The 14,367-nt window shown below is 51.6% G+C and overlaps 1 protein-coding gene across 1 annotated transcript; it reads left to right on the forward strand.

Annotated features, from left to right (window-relative positions):
• The first annotated feature begins 8,693 nt into the window (after positions 1-8,693).
• Positions 8,694-13,694, forward strand: MEN1 (menin 1). The gene is made up of 9 exons (NM_001081508.2): positions 8,694-9,153; positions 10,057-10,265; positions 10,497-10,625; positions 10,913-10,953; positions 11,027-11,114; positions 11,764-11,900; positions 12,274-12,409; positions 12,871-13,035; positions 13,212-13,694. Exons 1-9 carry the CDS (start codon positions 8,694-8,696, stop codon positions 13,692-13,694), a joined length of 1,848 nt encoding a protein of 615 aa, NP_001074977.1.
• Positions 13,695-14,367: the final 673 nt, after the last annotated feature.

Raw genomic sequence — 14,367 nt, forward strand, 5'->3', positions numbered from 1 at the left:
AATCAGAGTACACACGCAAATGGGGGTAGCAAGGACAGTTCGATAGCGAAAGGACAGTTTACAGAAGTATGGGCAGTGTTCATGGTGGCTACCAAGGAGTGGCAGCACTTTTGAGCCCCAGCAGTGTGGAAAGCTGTTACCACCACCAGGCCACACAGCAGGAAGATACCAGGATGTCACCTGACAGGAGCTGTGTCTCTCCATAGAACTTGGCTGTGGTTGAGCAGAAAGGTGGCAGCCAGCCCAGGGAATAAATTCCTCATACCTCACTCTACTCCCTCCCTCCATCTCCTGCCTCCCAAGCAGCAGCCAGAGGACTTTAGAGCTTGGTTACTGCAGCTAGTAGAGCGCAGCCTTGGGGGTACTGAGCTGCGGGGAGAGGGGCAGAGGGAAAGAGTTGGAGCTCCAGGTTGGAGCCAAGGTGGGAGGGGAAGGGCAGGGCAGGGTATGTCAAGGGTAGCCAACCCACTCTTGCCCCACCCAGGCTGGGAGGTGTGGGAGGCCAGAGGAGGCCTGGGAAGGCTCCTGTTCTGAGCTCAAGGGTCCCCGACTGAGGGACGCCTGGGTGGCTCAGTGGTTGAGTGTCTGCCTTTGGCTCAGGGCGTGATCCCGGGGTCCTGGGCTTGAGTTCCACATCAGGCTCCCTGCAGGGAGCCTGCTTCTCCCTCTGCCTGTGTCTCTGCCTCTCTCTGTGTGTCTCATGAATAAATAAATAAAATCTTTTAAAAAAGGGGGGTCCCTGACTGAGCAGGACACAGGCCTGATGTGCATGAAGAAGGAGGGTACAGCCTGTGCATGCCCTGGGATCAAGGCAGGCCTGGGGAACTGATGGCTATGCTCTGAGACTAGAGCCAGCCCTAAACTGAGGAAAGTACCAAGACAAGGCCGTAGTGTCACATCTGGTTGGGATGGAAGGGTGTCCAGGGAATTCCAGCCCTAAGAGCCCAACAACTTCAGAGGCATCTCTTAAGAATAAGAAGTCCTGGGCAGCCCAGGTGGCTCAGCGGTTTAGCGCTGCCTTCAGCCCAGGGTTCCTGGAGTCCCGGGATTGAGTCCCGCATCGGGCTCCCTGCATGAGCCTGCTTCTGTCTCTGCCTCTCTCTGTGTGTCTCTCATGAATAAATAAATAAAATCTTTAAAAAAAAAAAAAAAAGATTCTGTCTCTCTCCCTCTGCCCCTCTCCCCCACTCATATTCTCTCTATATATAAAATAAATAAATAAATAAATAAATAAATAAATCTTTTAAAAAAGAAAAAGGAGCCACCAGAAGTCGCTTTTAGTGTCTCAAGAGATTTAACATTGATACAAGAATACCATCTAATGACAATCGTTATTGGGTATACTGTGATCCCCAAATTCATATGTTTAAGTCCTAACCCAGCCCTCTCCCACAATACCTCACACCCTTCCTTTCCAACTAGGGCCCAGCAGAATGGCTCCCACAAAGAAGGGTGGTGAGAAGAAGAAGGGCCCTTCTGCCATCAACAAGGTAGTGAGTGACCAGAGAATACACCATCAACATTCACAGGTGTATCCATGGAGTGGGTTTCAAGAAGCGTGCCCCTCAGGCACTCAAAGAGATTCGGAAATTTGCCATGAAGGACACAGGAACTCCAGATGTGTGCATTGACACCAGGCTCTACAAAGCTGTCTGGGCCAAAGAAATACGGAATGTTCCATATCATATCCGTGTTCGGTTGTCCAGAAAATGTAACAAGGATGATTCACCAAACAAACTCTACACACTGGTTACTTACATACTTGTCACCGCTTTCAAAAATCTACAGACTGTTAATGTGGATGAGAGCTAATCGCTGACTGTCAAATGAAGGTATAAAACTGCAAAAAAAAAAAAAAAAGAAGTCCTAACCCCAAATACCTCAGTAAGTGACCTTACTAGGAAAGAGCCATTGCAGATGCAGTTCATTAAAATGAGTTCATTAAGGGGAGCCCTAGTCCAATATGACTGGTTCCTTTAAAAAAGAGGAAACTTGGGACGCCTGGGTGGCTCAGCAGTTGAACATCTGCCTTTGGAACCAGGGCGTAATCCTGGAGTCCCAGGATCGAGTCCCGTGTCGGGCTCCCTGCATGGAGCCTGCTTCTCCCTCTGCCCGTGTTTCTGCCTCTATCTCTCATGAATAAATAAATAAAATATTTTTTAATAAAAATAAATAAATAAAAAGGGGAAACTTGGGGACACCTGGCTGGTTCAGTCAGTAGAACAGGCGATTCTTGATCTTGGGGTAATCAGTTCAAGCCCTACACTGGGGTTAGAGTTTACTTAAAAACAATTAAAAAAAACACACAAAACAATTTTATCTTTTTTTTTTTTTTTAAAGATTCTATTTATTTATTTGAGAGAGTATGAGCAGGGGGAGGGGCAGAGGGCCAAGTAGACTCCATGTTGAGCTTGGAACTCAATGCAGGGCTGGATCCCAGGACCCTGAGATTACAACATGAGCCGAAGTCAGATGGTTAACCAACTGAGCCACCCAGGCACCCCATCCCCCAATATTTTTTAAATTAAAAACGGGGAAACTTGGACACAGACATACACATACAGGGAGGAGGCCATGTGAAGGTGAGGCTGCAGGCAGAGATCAGGGTGATGCTTCTACAAACCAGGACCACCACAGATTGCCAGCAAACCCCCCGCAGCTGAGGAAAGGTCTGGACCAGATTCTACCTCATGGCCTCGGAGGGAATCAGCCCTGCCAACACTCTGACCTCAGCCTTCCAAACTCCAGATGGGGAGACAAGGCATTTCTGCGTTTTCAGTTGTTTAAGTTGCCCAGTTGATGATACAGCTGTGTCAAAAATGCTCTTTATAGGGCAGCCCGGGTGGCTCAGTGGTTTAGTGCCACCTTTGGCCCTTCCGCCCAGGGCCTGATCCTGGAGACCCAGGATCGAGTCCCATGTCGGGCTCCCTGCATGGAGCCTGCTTCTCCCTCTGCCTGTGTCTCTGCCTCTCTCTCTCTCTGTCTCTCATGAATAAATAAATAAAAATATTAAAATTTTAAAAAATGCTCTTTATAGCATTAAAAAAAATCAAGTATCTAATTCTGGATCACATGTTGCATTTGGTGGTCCAGGCTCTCTCTAGTCTCCATTAACCCAGAAAAATTTTCTTGGTCTCCCATTTTTTGTTGCCTCCATGATATTAACATTTTTTTTTAAGATTTTCTTTTGAAACCCTGCCTTTGGTACAGTCACATCACACTTGCCCCCCTCCCCACCTCACTCCTGCCTTAGGACCATCAGAACAAGTTCTGAGAGACTCAGGCTTCCTAGGTTCTCCAGAGCTCTGACCATCCCCTTTTCTGACCCCCATCTCCAAAATTAGCTCTTAATAGCTGTCTGGGTGCCCTCTGGGCTCTTCTCATGGTCCATCTTCAGCAAACCCCGCCCCCCCTCCTTCTGCAAATGGTCCTCAGCCCACTGCTCTGGCAGAAACCCTGAGGTCACTACTGCCCTCTGCCTTCTGTCACTAGGTCTGGAGGTCGGGTAGGCACTCTCCATGATTCTCATTGCTGCTTACAGACCCCTTCCTCCCTCCTTGCAAACACTCAAGTTGGCATGCACTCAAGTTATCAGGGTATGCTGCCCACTTTGTTTCTGACATCTCCCAACCCATGGATCGCTCCTTTCTTGACTATTCCAGCTCCTGGCTTGCTGTCACTCTTTTCCCTCCTACTCTGGTTTTAATTCTTAAGAGACTTTGGTATAACATATAGATGATCCAGCGTTGAGTCTCTCAGTTCCTTGGAACCACCTCTCCCTGACCGTGACCGTGTGTCTTCCATCCTGCCCGAGCCACACGTTCCTGTAGCCATACTGGGAAGAAGCTCCAGCCTACATGAGAGCCACCAAGTAGGCTATAAAGCCGTTGACAAGTGATTAGCCTGAAACAAGATGTGCTGTGAGTATAAAACACATAGCAGATTCTAAAAACTTATGTGGAAATATAAATTTTCATTAATAATTTTTATATTGATGACAAGTTGAAATAGCCTCTTGGATGTTATTAAAATTAATTTCAATTAAGTCTTCTATTTTTTAAAAAGATTTTATTTATTTATTCATGAGAGACACACACACACACACACACACACACACACACAGAGGCGCAGAGACACAGGCAGAGGGAGAAGCAGGCTCCATGCAGGGAGCCCGACACGGGACTCGATCCCAGGTCTCCAGGATCACGCCCTGGGCCAAAGGCAGCGTTAAATCCCTGAGCCACTGGGGCTGCCCTCTACTTTTTTTTTAGATTTATTTATCTATTCATTCATGAGAGACAGAGAGAGAGGCAGAGACATAGGCAGAGGGAGGCAGGCTCCCTGTGGGGAGCCTGATGCTGGACTTGATCCTAGGACCCAGGATCACAACCCAAGGAAGGCAGATGCTCAACCACTGAGCCAGCCAGGCGTCCCAAGTCTTTCACTTTTTTAATGTAGTTACTAGGGATTTTTAAGTTATATATATAGCTCCTGTTACATTTCTACTGGAAGCACTGTGCTAGGTCTTTTCATTGCCAATAATGACAGCTCTCTCCCCATAACCTCAGTCCCAAGCATCCCTAACTGCAAGCATCTCTAACCAACATCCATATCTTTCCAGCTCTCTCTACCCCTTCAACTCCAATAAACTTTTGACTCCACTGGAACCTACAATTCATGGATTTTGCCACACTTTTTGCTGTCCCTCATCCCTCATGTGTTCTTAATGTCCCTCCTCACACAGCATAAATTCCAGGTCAATCATTATAGTTACTCTTTTGCATAATGCATTTATTCATTCAGCACGTTTTTGCTGAACACCAGTTATATGCCAGACTCTATTCTAGGCACATGGGACATATCAATAAAACAGACACATATCCTGTCCTTGTGGAGCTTATATTTTGGTGGTAGGAGACAAACAATTAATAAATAAGTAAGTTATATTATATACTGGAATGGTGTTCTCAATTGGGGGTAATTTTGCCCCTCCCCCTGGGGGGGACATTTGGCAATGTCTAGAAACATTACTAGCTGTCACAACGAGGGAAGAAGTACTACTGGCACCTAGTGGGTAGAAGCCAGAGATGCTGCTAAACATCCTGCAATGCAGAGGGCAGTACCCAAATACAAAGAATTATTCAGCCCCAAATGCCAATGGTGCCACGGTTGAGAAACTCTGTTCTAGAAAGTGTTAGTAATTTGGTGTGTGTGTGTGTGGGGGGGGAAGTAGAGCAGAGTGGGGGGATTGAAGAAAAATTTGGTTGGAGAGTATGATATATATATGTTTTTAAGATTGTATTTATTTGAGAGAAAAAGAAAGAGAGCATGAGGTGGGAGGGGGGCAGAGGGACAAGCAGACTCCCTGCTGAGCACAGAGCTTAACTGCAGCAAGGGAGGGAGCTCAAGCCCAGGAACCTGAGATCAATCAAGAGCTGAGCCCAAATCAAGAGTCTAGATGTTTAACTGACTGAGCCACCCAGGCGCCCCAGAGAGTGTAATTTTAAGTAGGCAGTCAGGTCTGGGTCAGCCTCATTAAGACGCTAACATTTGAGCAAAGGTGTGGAGGGAAAGAGACCACCAAATGGGTTTCCGGTTTCATTGAGAAAATTAAAGTACCCAGGGCAGGAGCCCACACATTCTTCCTTCTCTCCAATTACTTAGATGAACTGTTAGTGCTTCTAGTAAAGGCCACACCTACCCCTCGGAACTCTCATTCCCTCCCCCCATTCAAGGCCATCCATGTGCAGTCCTCTCCTCTGAAACACCACCACCACAGTCTCCTTTGACCCTCTCCCCACTCCCCAGCCACCATCTTATTTTGCCCCTGTCTTTGCTGCAAAGGTTCCTGAAAGAGCTCGGTATTAGCACTGTGTCTCCAGTATCTTTCCTCTCATTTTTCTTAAGCTCAGGAACTTTAGGCTTTTGCTCCCAAACTGCTCTTAATGTGGTCACCAGGAATACCCACCGAAGCAAATCCAGTCTGTCCTTCGTGCTCAGTTTGCTGATCTATGAACAGCATCTGACATTCTCCGTCACACCTCTGCCTTGGTGCTGCATCATCTTCTGCACGAACGCTTGTCTGGTTTTCTTCCTATCTCTATAGCCAATCTCCTTTGCTGGTTCCTCCTGGCCTCCTTTTTTTTTTTTTTTTTTTTTTTTAAGATGTTATTCATTTATTTGACAGAGAGAGCACACAAGCAAAGCAGGGAGAGCAGGAGAGGGAGAAGCAGGCTCCCTGCCAAGTGGGGAGCTGGATACAAGGTTTGATCCCCGGACCCCGGGATTGTGACCTGAGCTAAAGGCAGAAGCTCAACCAACAGAGCTACCCAAGTGCCCCTGGTCTCCTGATCTCTACATGAAGTAGTATCCCAGGACTTCGTCATTGCTGATCTCATCCCCATGTACTCTTCACCCAGCTTCCCCTAATGTTAAATCTGACATAACCATGATATATTTATCAAACCTAACTGATGAAAACTATGAACAAAGCTACAGACTTTATTTGAATTTCACAAGTACGGTTCCCAGGTGCCCTGTTTTTGTTTTTTTTTTTTTTAAGATTTTATTTATTTATTCATGAGAGACACACACAGAGAGAAAGAGAGGCAGAGGGAGAAGCAGGCTCTATGCAGGGAGCCCAACGTGGGACTCCATCTCGGGTCTCCAGGATCACGCCCTGGGCCAAAGGCAGGCGCTAAACCACTGAGCTACCTGGGCTGCCCTGACTGTTTTGGTTTTAAGACTAAAGGGCCCGGGGCGTGATCCTGGAGACCTGGGATCGAGTCCCACGTCAGACCATCCGGTGCATGGAGCCTGCTTCTCCTTCTGCCTGTGTCTCTGCCTCTCTCTCTCTCTCTCTCTCTCTGTGACTATCATCAATAAATAAAAATTAAAAAAAAACAAAACAAAACAAAACTAAAAGTCCTGTGACTCCCGGGTGGCTCAGCAGTTGAGTGTCTGTCTTTGGCTCTGGTCTTAATCCCACTTAATCCCAGGGTCCTGGGGATGGAGTCCTGCATCAGGCTCCCTGTGGGGAGCCTACGTCTCCCTCTGCCTATGTCTCTGCTTCTGTGTGTCTTTTATGAATAAATGAATAAAATCTTAAAAAAAAAAAAAGACTAAAATACCTGTGCTTCTGGAGTCCCCTCAGTCCTGGGCAAACTAGGATGGTCAGCCACCCTATTGACCAGCGTTTCTATTAATCTTTTTCAGTCACAGGATTCAACCCAGGATTCAACCCAGAACACCATTTAGTTGTCGTCTTCTTACTTTTTTCTAATCTGCAACAGCTTCGGTCTTTCCTCCTCTTTTATGACCTTGACACTTTTGAAGAGTGCTGGTCAGGTATTTTGTAGAATGTCCCTTAGTTTCGGCTTGCCAGATGCTTTCTCATGATTAGACTAGGCTTATGGATTTTGGGGGAAAATACTCACAGAGGTGAAGAAGGGCAGAAATTTGATATGTTTTACTCACTGCTATATATCCAGTGCCTTAGGACTGAGTGCCTGGCTCACAGGCACCAAAAATCTGTTTGTTGAATGAATAAAGAAGGTGACTGGATGATTCTGTTGAAATTATTTATTATTGTTTTGAAGTTTTAAAATGTTCTTACTAAAAATACTATCTTATCATACATCTTATTCGGAAGCTTTTTTCCCTCAACAATATGCTCTGAAGATCTACTTTAGGATGCATGGAACTGGCTACTTTACCCTGCATTTACGTGATTATAAGTAACTATAATGGTTCTTTGGATTTTCCTCTTTACACATATATTAAATTTTCTCAGGAGCGGAACTAGGGAAGAATTGCTAGATGTACAGCAGACATATTTACATGTTGACGGATACTGATAAACATTCAGCTAACGTGGCTGAACGCACCCACAGTGCTCTGGCAGTGTTTGAAAGTACTCATTTTCCTCACATCTTGCTGACACACGTGACAACCTAAGCGCAGTGACCGCCTTAGGACTGCCTGGTCACTCCTCGGACTACATCTCCCAGAATACACCGCGGTCCCACGGCCTACCTGGAGGGCGTGAAATGGAGTGACCAATCCCTGAGGATTCCAGGAAGGTGGTGCAGCCTCCACTCCTCACCTACCTCTGGAGAGCCCAGAGCAGCGAGACTACCATTCCCATCAGCTACCGCGGATTGTCCGGCCCAGCCACCATTTCAAGACTCGGCAGGGACAGTAGAGGGCCTGGGACTGCACTTCCCGGCAGGCCGTGCGGCCCAAGGGGCGGAACTCCATTTCCCAGCAGGCTCCAGGCGGCGGGCGCCGTGGTGCCTTGTGTGGGATGTAAGCGCGGAGGTGGGCGCGGGGGACCCAGGCCAGGAGTCTCCTTGGGATTTGGGGGGCTTGGCTTAGGGGCGCCTTCTGGACGGACTCCAGGTGCCCGGGGGTACGGTCGTAGAGGGGGGCGGGGCGGCCATGGAGGGTCCTCAGCCGGGCGCACCCCCTTCGGGGCCGCGGCTTCTGCGGTTGTGGGAAGCGAGGAGGCCCTTTACAGCTTCGGTTGAGGGGTCTCCTACAGAAGAGGGGGAACAGATGAGCGGAGGGTGGGCGGGGAAGCAAGAGAGTGTAGGGAATGGGGGTGTAGGACGTCAGCCGAGCCTGGGAGGGGGTCCCTGGTCGTGCCCGCCCGACCCTCCCTCCGGCTCCTCCGCAGGCCGAGGCCCGCCGCCATGGGGCTGAAGGCCGCCCAGAAGACGCTGTTCCCGCTGCGCTCTATCGACGACGTGGTGCGCCTGTTCGCTGCGGAGCTGGGCCGAGAGGAACCGGACCTGGTGCTTCTATCCTTGGTACTGGGCTTCGTGGAGCACTTCCTAGCTGTCAACCGCGTCATCCCCACCAATGTGCCCGAGCTCACCTTCCAGCCCAGCCCCGCGCCCGACCCACCTGGCGGGCTTACCTACTTCCCTGTGGCGGACCTATCCATCATTGCCGCGTTGTATGCCCGCTTCACCGCCCAGATCCGTGGCGCCGTGGACCTGTCTCTCTACCCGCGAGAGGGAGGTGTCTCCAGCCGAGAACTGGTGAAGAAGGTCTCCGATGTCATCTGGAACAGCCTCAGCCGTTCCTACTTCAAGGACCGGGCCCATATCCAATCCCTCTTCAGCTTCATCACAGGTTGGAGCCCGACAGGTGGCAAAGGGCGAGAATCCTGTTTCACCTGGGAACCTCGGCCCACCCTTTCACAACACCATATAGTTTGCAGAGCCCTTTAAGACCTGTAGGCCTTGCAAAGTGGGGGAGGTGTTACAACCCTATTTGCAGCTAGAGAAACTGAAGCTCAGAGAAGGGAAATGATGTGCCAAAGGCACAAAATGGCAGGGCTGGGACTGGACCCCAATCACTTGGCTCTGTCTCCTCAGCATACCCATCTCTGCCATTGAACAGTTACAGGAGCCCCTCAGCCCAGTATGAGGCACAAAAGGCAGATGCAGATTTGGGGAACAAAGAGCCAAAATCTGGCGACATCTGAGACACTTAAAGTGAACAGATGAGGAAGGGGCCTCATGTCAAGGAGCTTAAGACTCAGGACTTGCAAAGAACATTCTTCTTTGCTTCAAGCTCAGTTGATTGTCAGATCCTGGAGTGCCATGTTGAGAAGGAGTCTGAGGCTACTTCTGAGCCTAGCAGGAAAAGAGTACAGAGATAAATTAGAAGTATCTACCAGTGGGTGTGTGAAGAAAGAGTGTTGGCCAGAGGGTCCTGTTTTTGCTGTCCCTGTTAAAACCTAACAGGTACCTTAAAGCAAGGAAATCGTTGAATTATAATATGGTTGCAGAGAAAGAGAAGGGATAGAGTCAAAGGCTGGGTGGAGTTGTAGAAGAGCCAAGAAGGTCTTTTGCTGGGGCACCTAAAGTGGGAGGGAGAGGCTTCGAACACATAGGAGGAAACGGATTGAGAGTTGATGGGCTGGAGCATCTAAGGTTTGGGCACAGGCTCAGAGGCGAGGATGGAAGGGAGCATGGCCCATCACCACCTGGCCCTTTCCCCCAGCTCGGAGCTCAGAGGACTCTCTCATTACCTTCCCTTCTGCAGGCACTAAACTGGACAGCTCTGGTGTGGCCTTTGCCGTGGTGGGGGCCTGCCAGGCTCTGGGCCTCCGAGATGTCCACCTGGCCCTGTCTGAGGACCATGCCTGGGTAGTGTTTGGGCCCAACGGAGAACAGACAGCTGAGGTCACTTGGCATGGCAAGGGCAACGAAGATCGCAGGGGCCAGACAGTCAACGCGGGTGTGGCTGAGCGGGTACTGCCCCCCCCCCCTTGTCCACTTCACATTCTGCTTTCCTAGCCCAAGCCACCTCCCTTCTTCCTATCACTACCTCCAAGAAGAGGGAGTGTCCACTCCTATCTCCTATCCCTCCCCTCTTCCTATCACCATATGCCAAGAAGAGGGAGTATCCCTTTCCTGCCTGTCATTCCCTGGAGCAGGCACAGGTGAGCCATCATGAGACATCTGGTCTTGTCCTCTTCCAAGAGCTGGCTGTACCTGAAAGGATCATACATGCGCTGTGACCGAAAGATGGAAGTGGCATTTATGGTGTGTGCCATCAACCCTTCCATTGACCTGCACACTGACTCCCTGGAGCTGTTGCAGCTGCAGCAGGTGAGGGGACCTGTGGGACCCTGGGGGGGATGCTCACCCTTCCTGTGTTTCAGCTTCCCTTTTGGTACCATGGGTTAATCATGCTTGGCCTGGCCTTTCCCAGGGCTCTTGGGGGACTAGAACTAGGATGTGAAAGCACTTTGGGTCCCATAAGGGGCTGGTTCCCGAATTCTGGCCCCACCTACCTGGTGGGAGGTCCCTGCTGGTGCTGGACCTCACATCTATCTGGTAGGCTGAGCCCCTCCTCACTTTCCCCCAGCTTATACCTCTCTCCTTCTGCCCCCTAGAAACTGCTCTGGCTGCTCTATGACCTGGGACATCTGGAAAGGTCAGTAGGGGGAAGTGACCAGGCTGGGCCTCAGGGGGCCAGTTGGCAGCCTGGACTCATGACCCTTTCGTAGGTACCCCATGGCACTGGGGAACCTGGCAGATCTGGAGGAACTGGAGCCCACCCCTGGCCGGCCAGACCCACTCACTCTCTACCACAAGGTGGGGACATCTCAGGAAGGTACAGAAGGGAGGCCTAACAGTGGCTGGGGTCCCCTTCTACCTGGGGACTGGGAGGGGGCAGGTGAGGAGAGAGGAACTTTATGTGTATTGGGGGTATTGCCCATCCATTTCCCATTTTGTATTTACTATGTGCATATTCAGTGCAGTCTGGGCTGTTTGGGGTGGTGTTCTGGGTTCCCTGGCCTGAATTTGTCCCCTTCGCCCTGCTTTTTGTGCTGCCTTTTTATTGTCCTAGAGTATAACAGAGGTCAAGTGTGGCTGGAGCACTGAGAAGGGGTTGTTAACTTCTGGGAGGTGGAAGGGGGTAGGAGGGACATTGGGCTGGGTTTAGAAGGCTTTGGTGTTTGTGTAGGAGTGTGTTGGAAAGCCTGGGAAATGGATGTACCCTGAGCTTGGAGGATGGCTCCCTTCCCTTTCATAGCCCTTGTTCTGTGGGAGTCCTTGCACTGTGGCCAGGCCTCAGCAGGCAGTCCTGCAGATTCTGGGGAGTGAGGCTAAAAGTGGTGGAGGTGAGATTGGAGGTGGGCTTTCTGAGATATTGCTGTGCCTTATGGGTGTGACCCAATGGGATTTGTGCCATCCACGGCAACTGGGGCTGCTCCCTGAGGTCTCTCTGCTCTATTCCCAGGGCATTGCCTCAGCCAAGACCTACTACCGGGATGAGCACATCTACCCCTACATGTACCTGGCTGGCTACCACTGTCGCAATCGCAATGTTCGAGAAGCCCTGCAGGCCTGGGCTGATACAGCTACTGTCATCCAGGAGTGAGGATCCCCCCGCTAGGGCCTTAGCCCGTCCTCTCTCCCCCACCCTATCTAATTTCCAACCACCCTCATCCAGGCATGAGGCCTGGGTCCCAAGCCCTATCCCCTTTCCATCCAGTCCAGGCAGCCAAGGCCACCATCACCCAGGAGGTTGGGACCCCTGATGAGGGCCTTGCACCTTTTCTGGCTCCCCTGTCCTCCCAGTTTCTAACCAACGACATCCAGCTGTAGAACCTGCACCCCCCCACCCTGTGCCCTTCCTTTTCACCCTTGCTCGGACCCATCATTTCCAAGTGAAGAACCCAACCACTCACCAGGTCCCTGGGGGTCCCTGCCACAGCCAAGACCCCACAGTGCCCTACTGCTCTCACAGCTACAACTACTGCCGCGAAGATGAGGAGATCTACAAGGAGTTCTTTGAAGTAGCCAATGATGTCATCCCCAACTTGCTGAAGGAGGCAGCTAGCCTGCTGGAGGCTGGCGAGGAGCGGCCAGGGGAGCAGACCCAGGTGAACCCAGGTTCACCTTCCCCTGTGAGCAGAGCTCCCCGTCATTGGGCATAGAGACTGCTCCATGGGACTGGGACCTGCCCTGGGGAAGGTGTCCATGTGCAGAGAGCTACATTCTCTGCTGCAGTGGCTGGGGCTCTGGGCTGCCTTTGAAGGAGCTAAGGGTATTTCCAGGGTTTCTAGCCTATGCCTTCAAGTAAAGGGGGGAAGCCCACCTCTCTCACGGTCAGTGCTCCTCATTCAGTTGAAGGGTGGGATGTAGATAAGGGATGGGTTCTCCCTCCCCCAAGTCCTGGCTAAGGACTGGTTTTATAAAAGGGAAGAGGTTCTAAGAGATGTTTTCCCCTATGTTCATCTCTTTTGAAGCCAGGGCTCTTGCCTAGCCAAGAGGCCTGGCCTGTGCCCTGTGACAGGGGGTGCCTCAGAGGGTCTAACCTGTACTTTCCTTTCCCCATGCCCAGGGGGTGCAGAGCCAGGGTTCTGCCCTACAGGACCCAGAGTGCTTCGCCCACCTGCTGCGGTTCTATGATGGCATCTGCAAGTGGGAAGAAGGCAGCCCCACACCGGTGCTGCACGTGGGCTGGGCCACCTTCCTAGTGCAGTCCCTAGGCCGGTTTGAGGGACAGGTGAGGGGAAGCAGTGCAGGGCAGGTGGGGAGGTCAGAACCTTTGTGATCCTGAAGATATTGGCTTGTCTCCTTTGGGTGCAGTTGAGACTGCGGCCCTGGGCCTCGATGGCCGAGCCTGTCCTGGGGTTTTAGCCCCTGGTCCTGCAGCCTCGTCCGTCTTTCCTCCCTGCTCAGGTACGGCAGAAGGTGCGCATCGTGAGCCGCGAGGCCGAGGCGGCGGAGGCCGAGGAGCTTTGGGGCGAGGAAGCCCGGGAAGGACGGCGGCGAGGCCCGCGGCGTGAGTCCAAGCCCGAGGAGCCGCCGCCACCTAAGAAGCCGGCACTGGACAAAGGCCCTGGTGGAGGCCAAGGGGCGATGTCGGGACCCCCTCGGAAGCCCCCAGGGACAGTCCCTGGCACTGCCCGAGGCCCTGAAGGAGGCAGCACAGCTCCGGCGCCAGCGCCCGCAGCGTCGCCACCACCAGAGGGTCCGGTGCTCACTTTCCAGAGCGAGAAGATGAAGGGCATGAAAGAGCTGCTGGTGGCCACCAAGATCAACTCGAGCGCCATCAAGCTGCAGCTCACGGCACAGTCACAAGTGCAGATGAAGAAGCAGAAGGTGTCTACACCTAGCGACTACACGCTTTCCTTCCTCAAGCGCCAGCGCAAGGGCCTCTGAACTGCCTGTCAGCCCTTGCGGTGGGAGGAGGAGGGCACTCAATCGGATGGAGGCGCCACCCCAGTCACCCAACTCCCCCGCCCGCCCCTCTGAGCCCAAGCCCCGCCCCCGGGCCTAGGGCCCTACGCCCCTCCTTCAGGCCCCACCCCCACCCGGAACCCTGGCTGCAAGTTGCTGGAGTACTTACTACTCCAGGGCTCTGCGGTTCGTTGAGATTTAGAGCCCATCCCCCAGAATCCCAGCTGGCCAATGGAAACCTCACTTTGAGCTCCATCATTAATCTTTAAAGGTCCAAGCACTGGAAACGCCCCACTTCAGAACCGAGGCTCTAACCTTGGGCCAGACCAGGTCTGCTCACCGTTGCTCCCGGCCCGCGGGTCTCAGGTTTTGCCCTACACCCAAAAAGCACAGGTCCTGCCTTCAACCCGGGAACCTGGGACTCCGCTCAGCCTCTAGGAGTACATTTCCACACTTAAGAATTCCATCCCAAAAAAAAAAAAAAAAAAAAGAATTCCATCCCTTGGGAACCCAAGCCCCCAAACCCCAAAGAACTTAAGAAATTTCAGAGTTTGGAAATCCTAGCTTCTTCCCCTCTCTGTCCCGCGAGTCTGGGACACGAAACGCAGTCTCTGGCCTGTGAATCCTGAGCCCTGCCCCCCTCCTGACCAAACTG

The sequence above is a fragment of the Canis lupus genome, chromosome 18 (assembly GCF_011100685.1).
Source record: "Canis lupus familiaris isolate Mischka breed German Shepherd chromosome 18, alternate assembly UU_Cfam_GSD_1.0, whole genome shotgun sequence".
NCBI lineage: Eukaryota > Metazoa > Chordata > Mammalia > Carnivora > Canidae > Canis > Canis lupus.

What these genes read in the sequence shown, in the direction of transcription:
- MEN1 (NM_001081508.2), top strand. Translation starts at nt 8,694, where the DNA reads ATGGGGCTGAAGGCCGCCCAGAAGACGCTGTTCCCGCTGCGCTCTATC. An exon ending in ACGCGGGTGTGGCTGAGCGG is followed by an intron (nt 10,266 to 10,496) that starts GTACTGCCCCCC and finishes TCCTCTTCCAAG; the next exon opens with AGCTGGCTGTACCTGAAAGG. An exon ending in AGCTGTTGCAGCTGCAGCAG is followed by an intron (nt 10,626 to 10,912) that starts GTGAGGGGACCT and finishes TCTGCCCCCTAG; the next exon opens with AAACTGCTCTGGCTGCTCTA.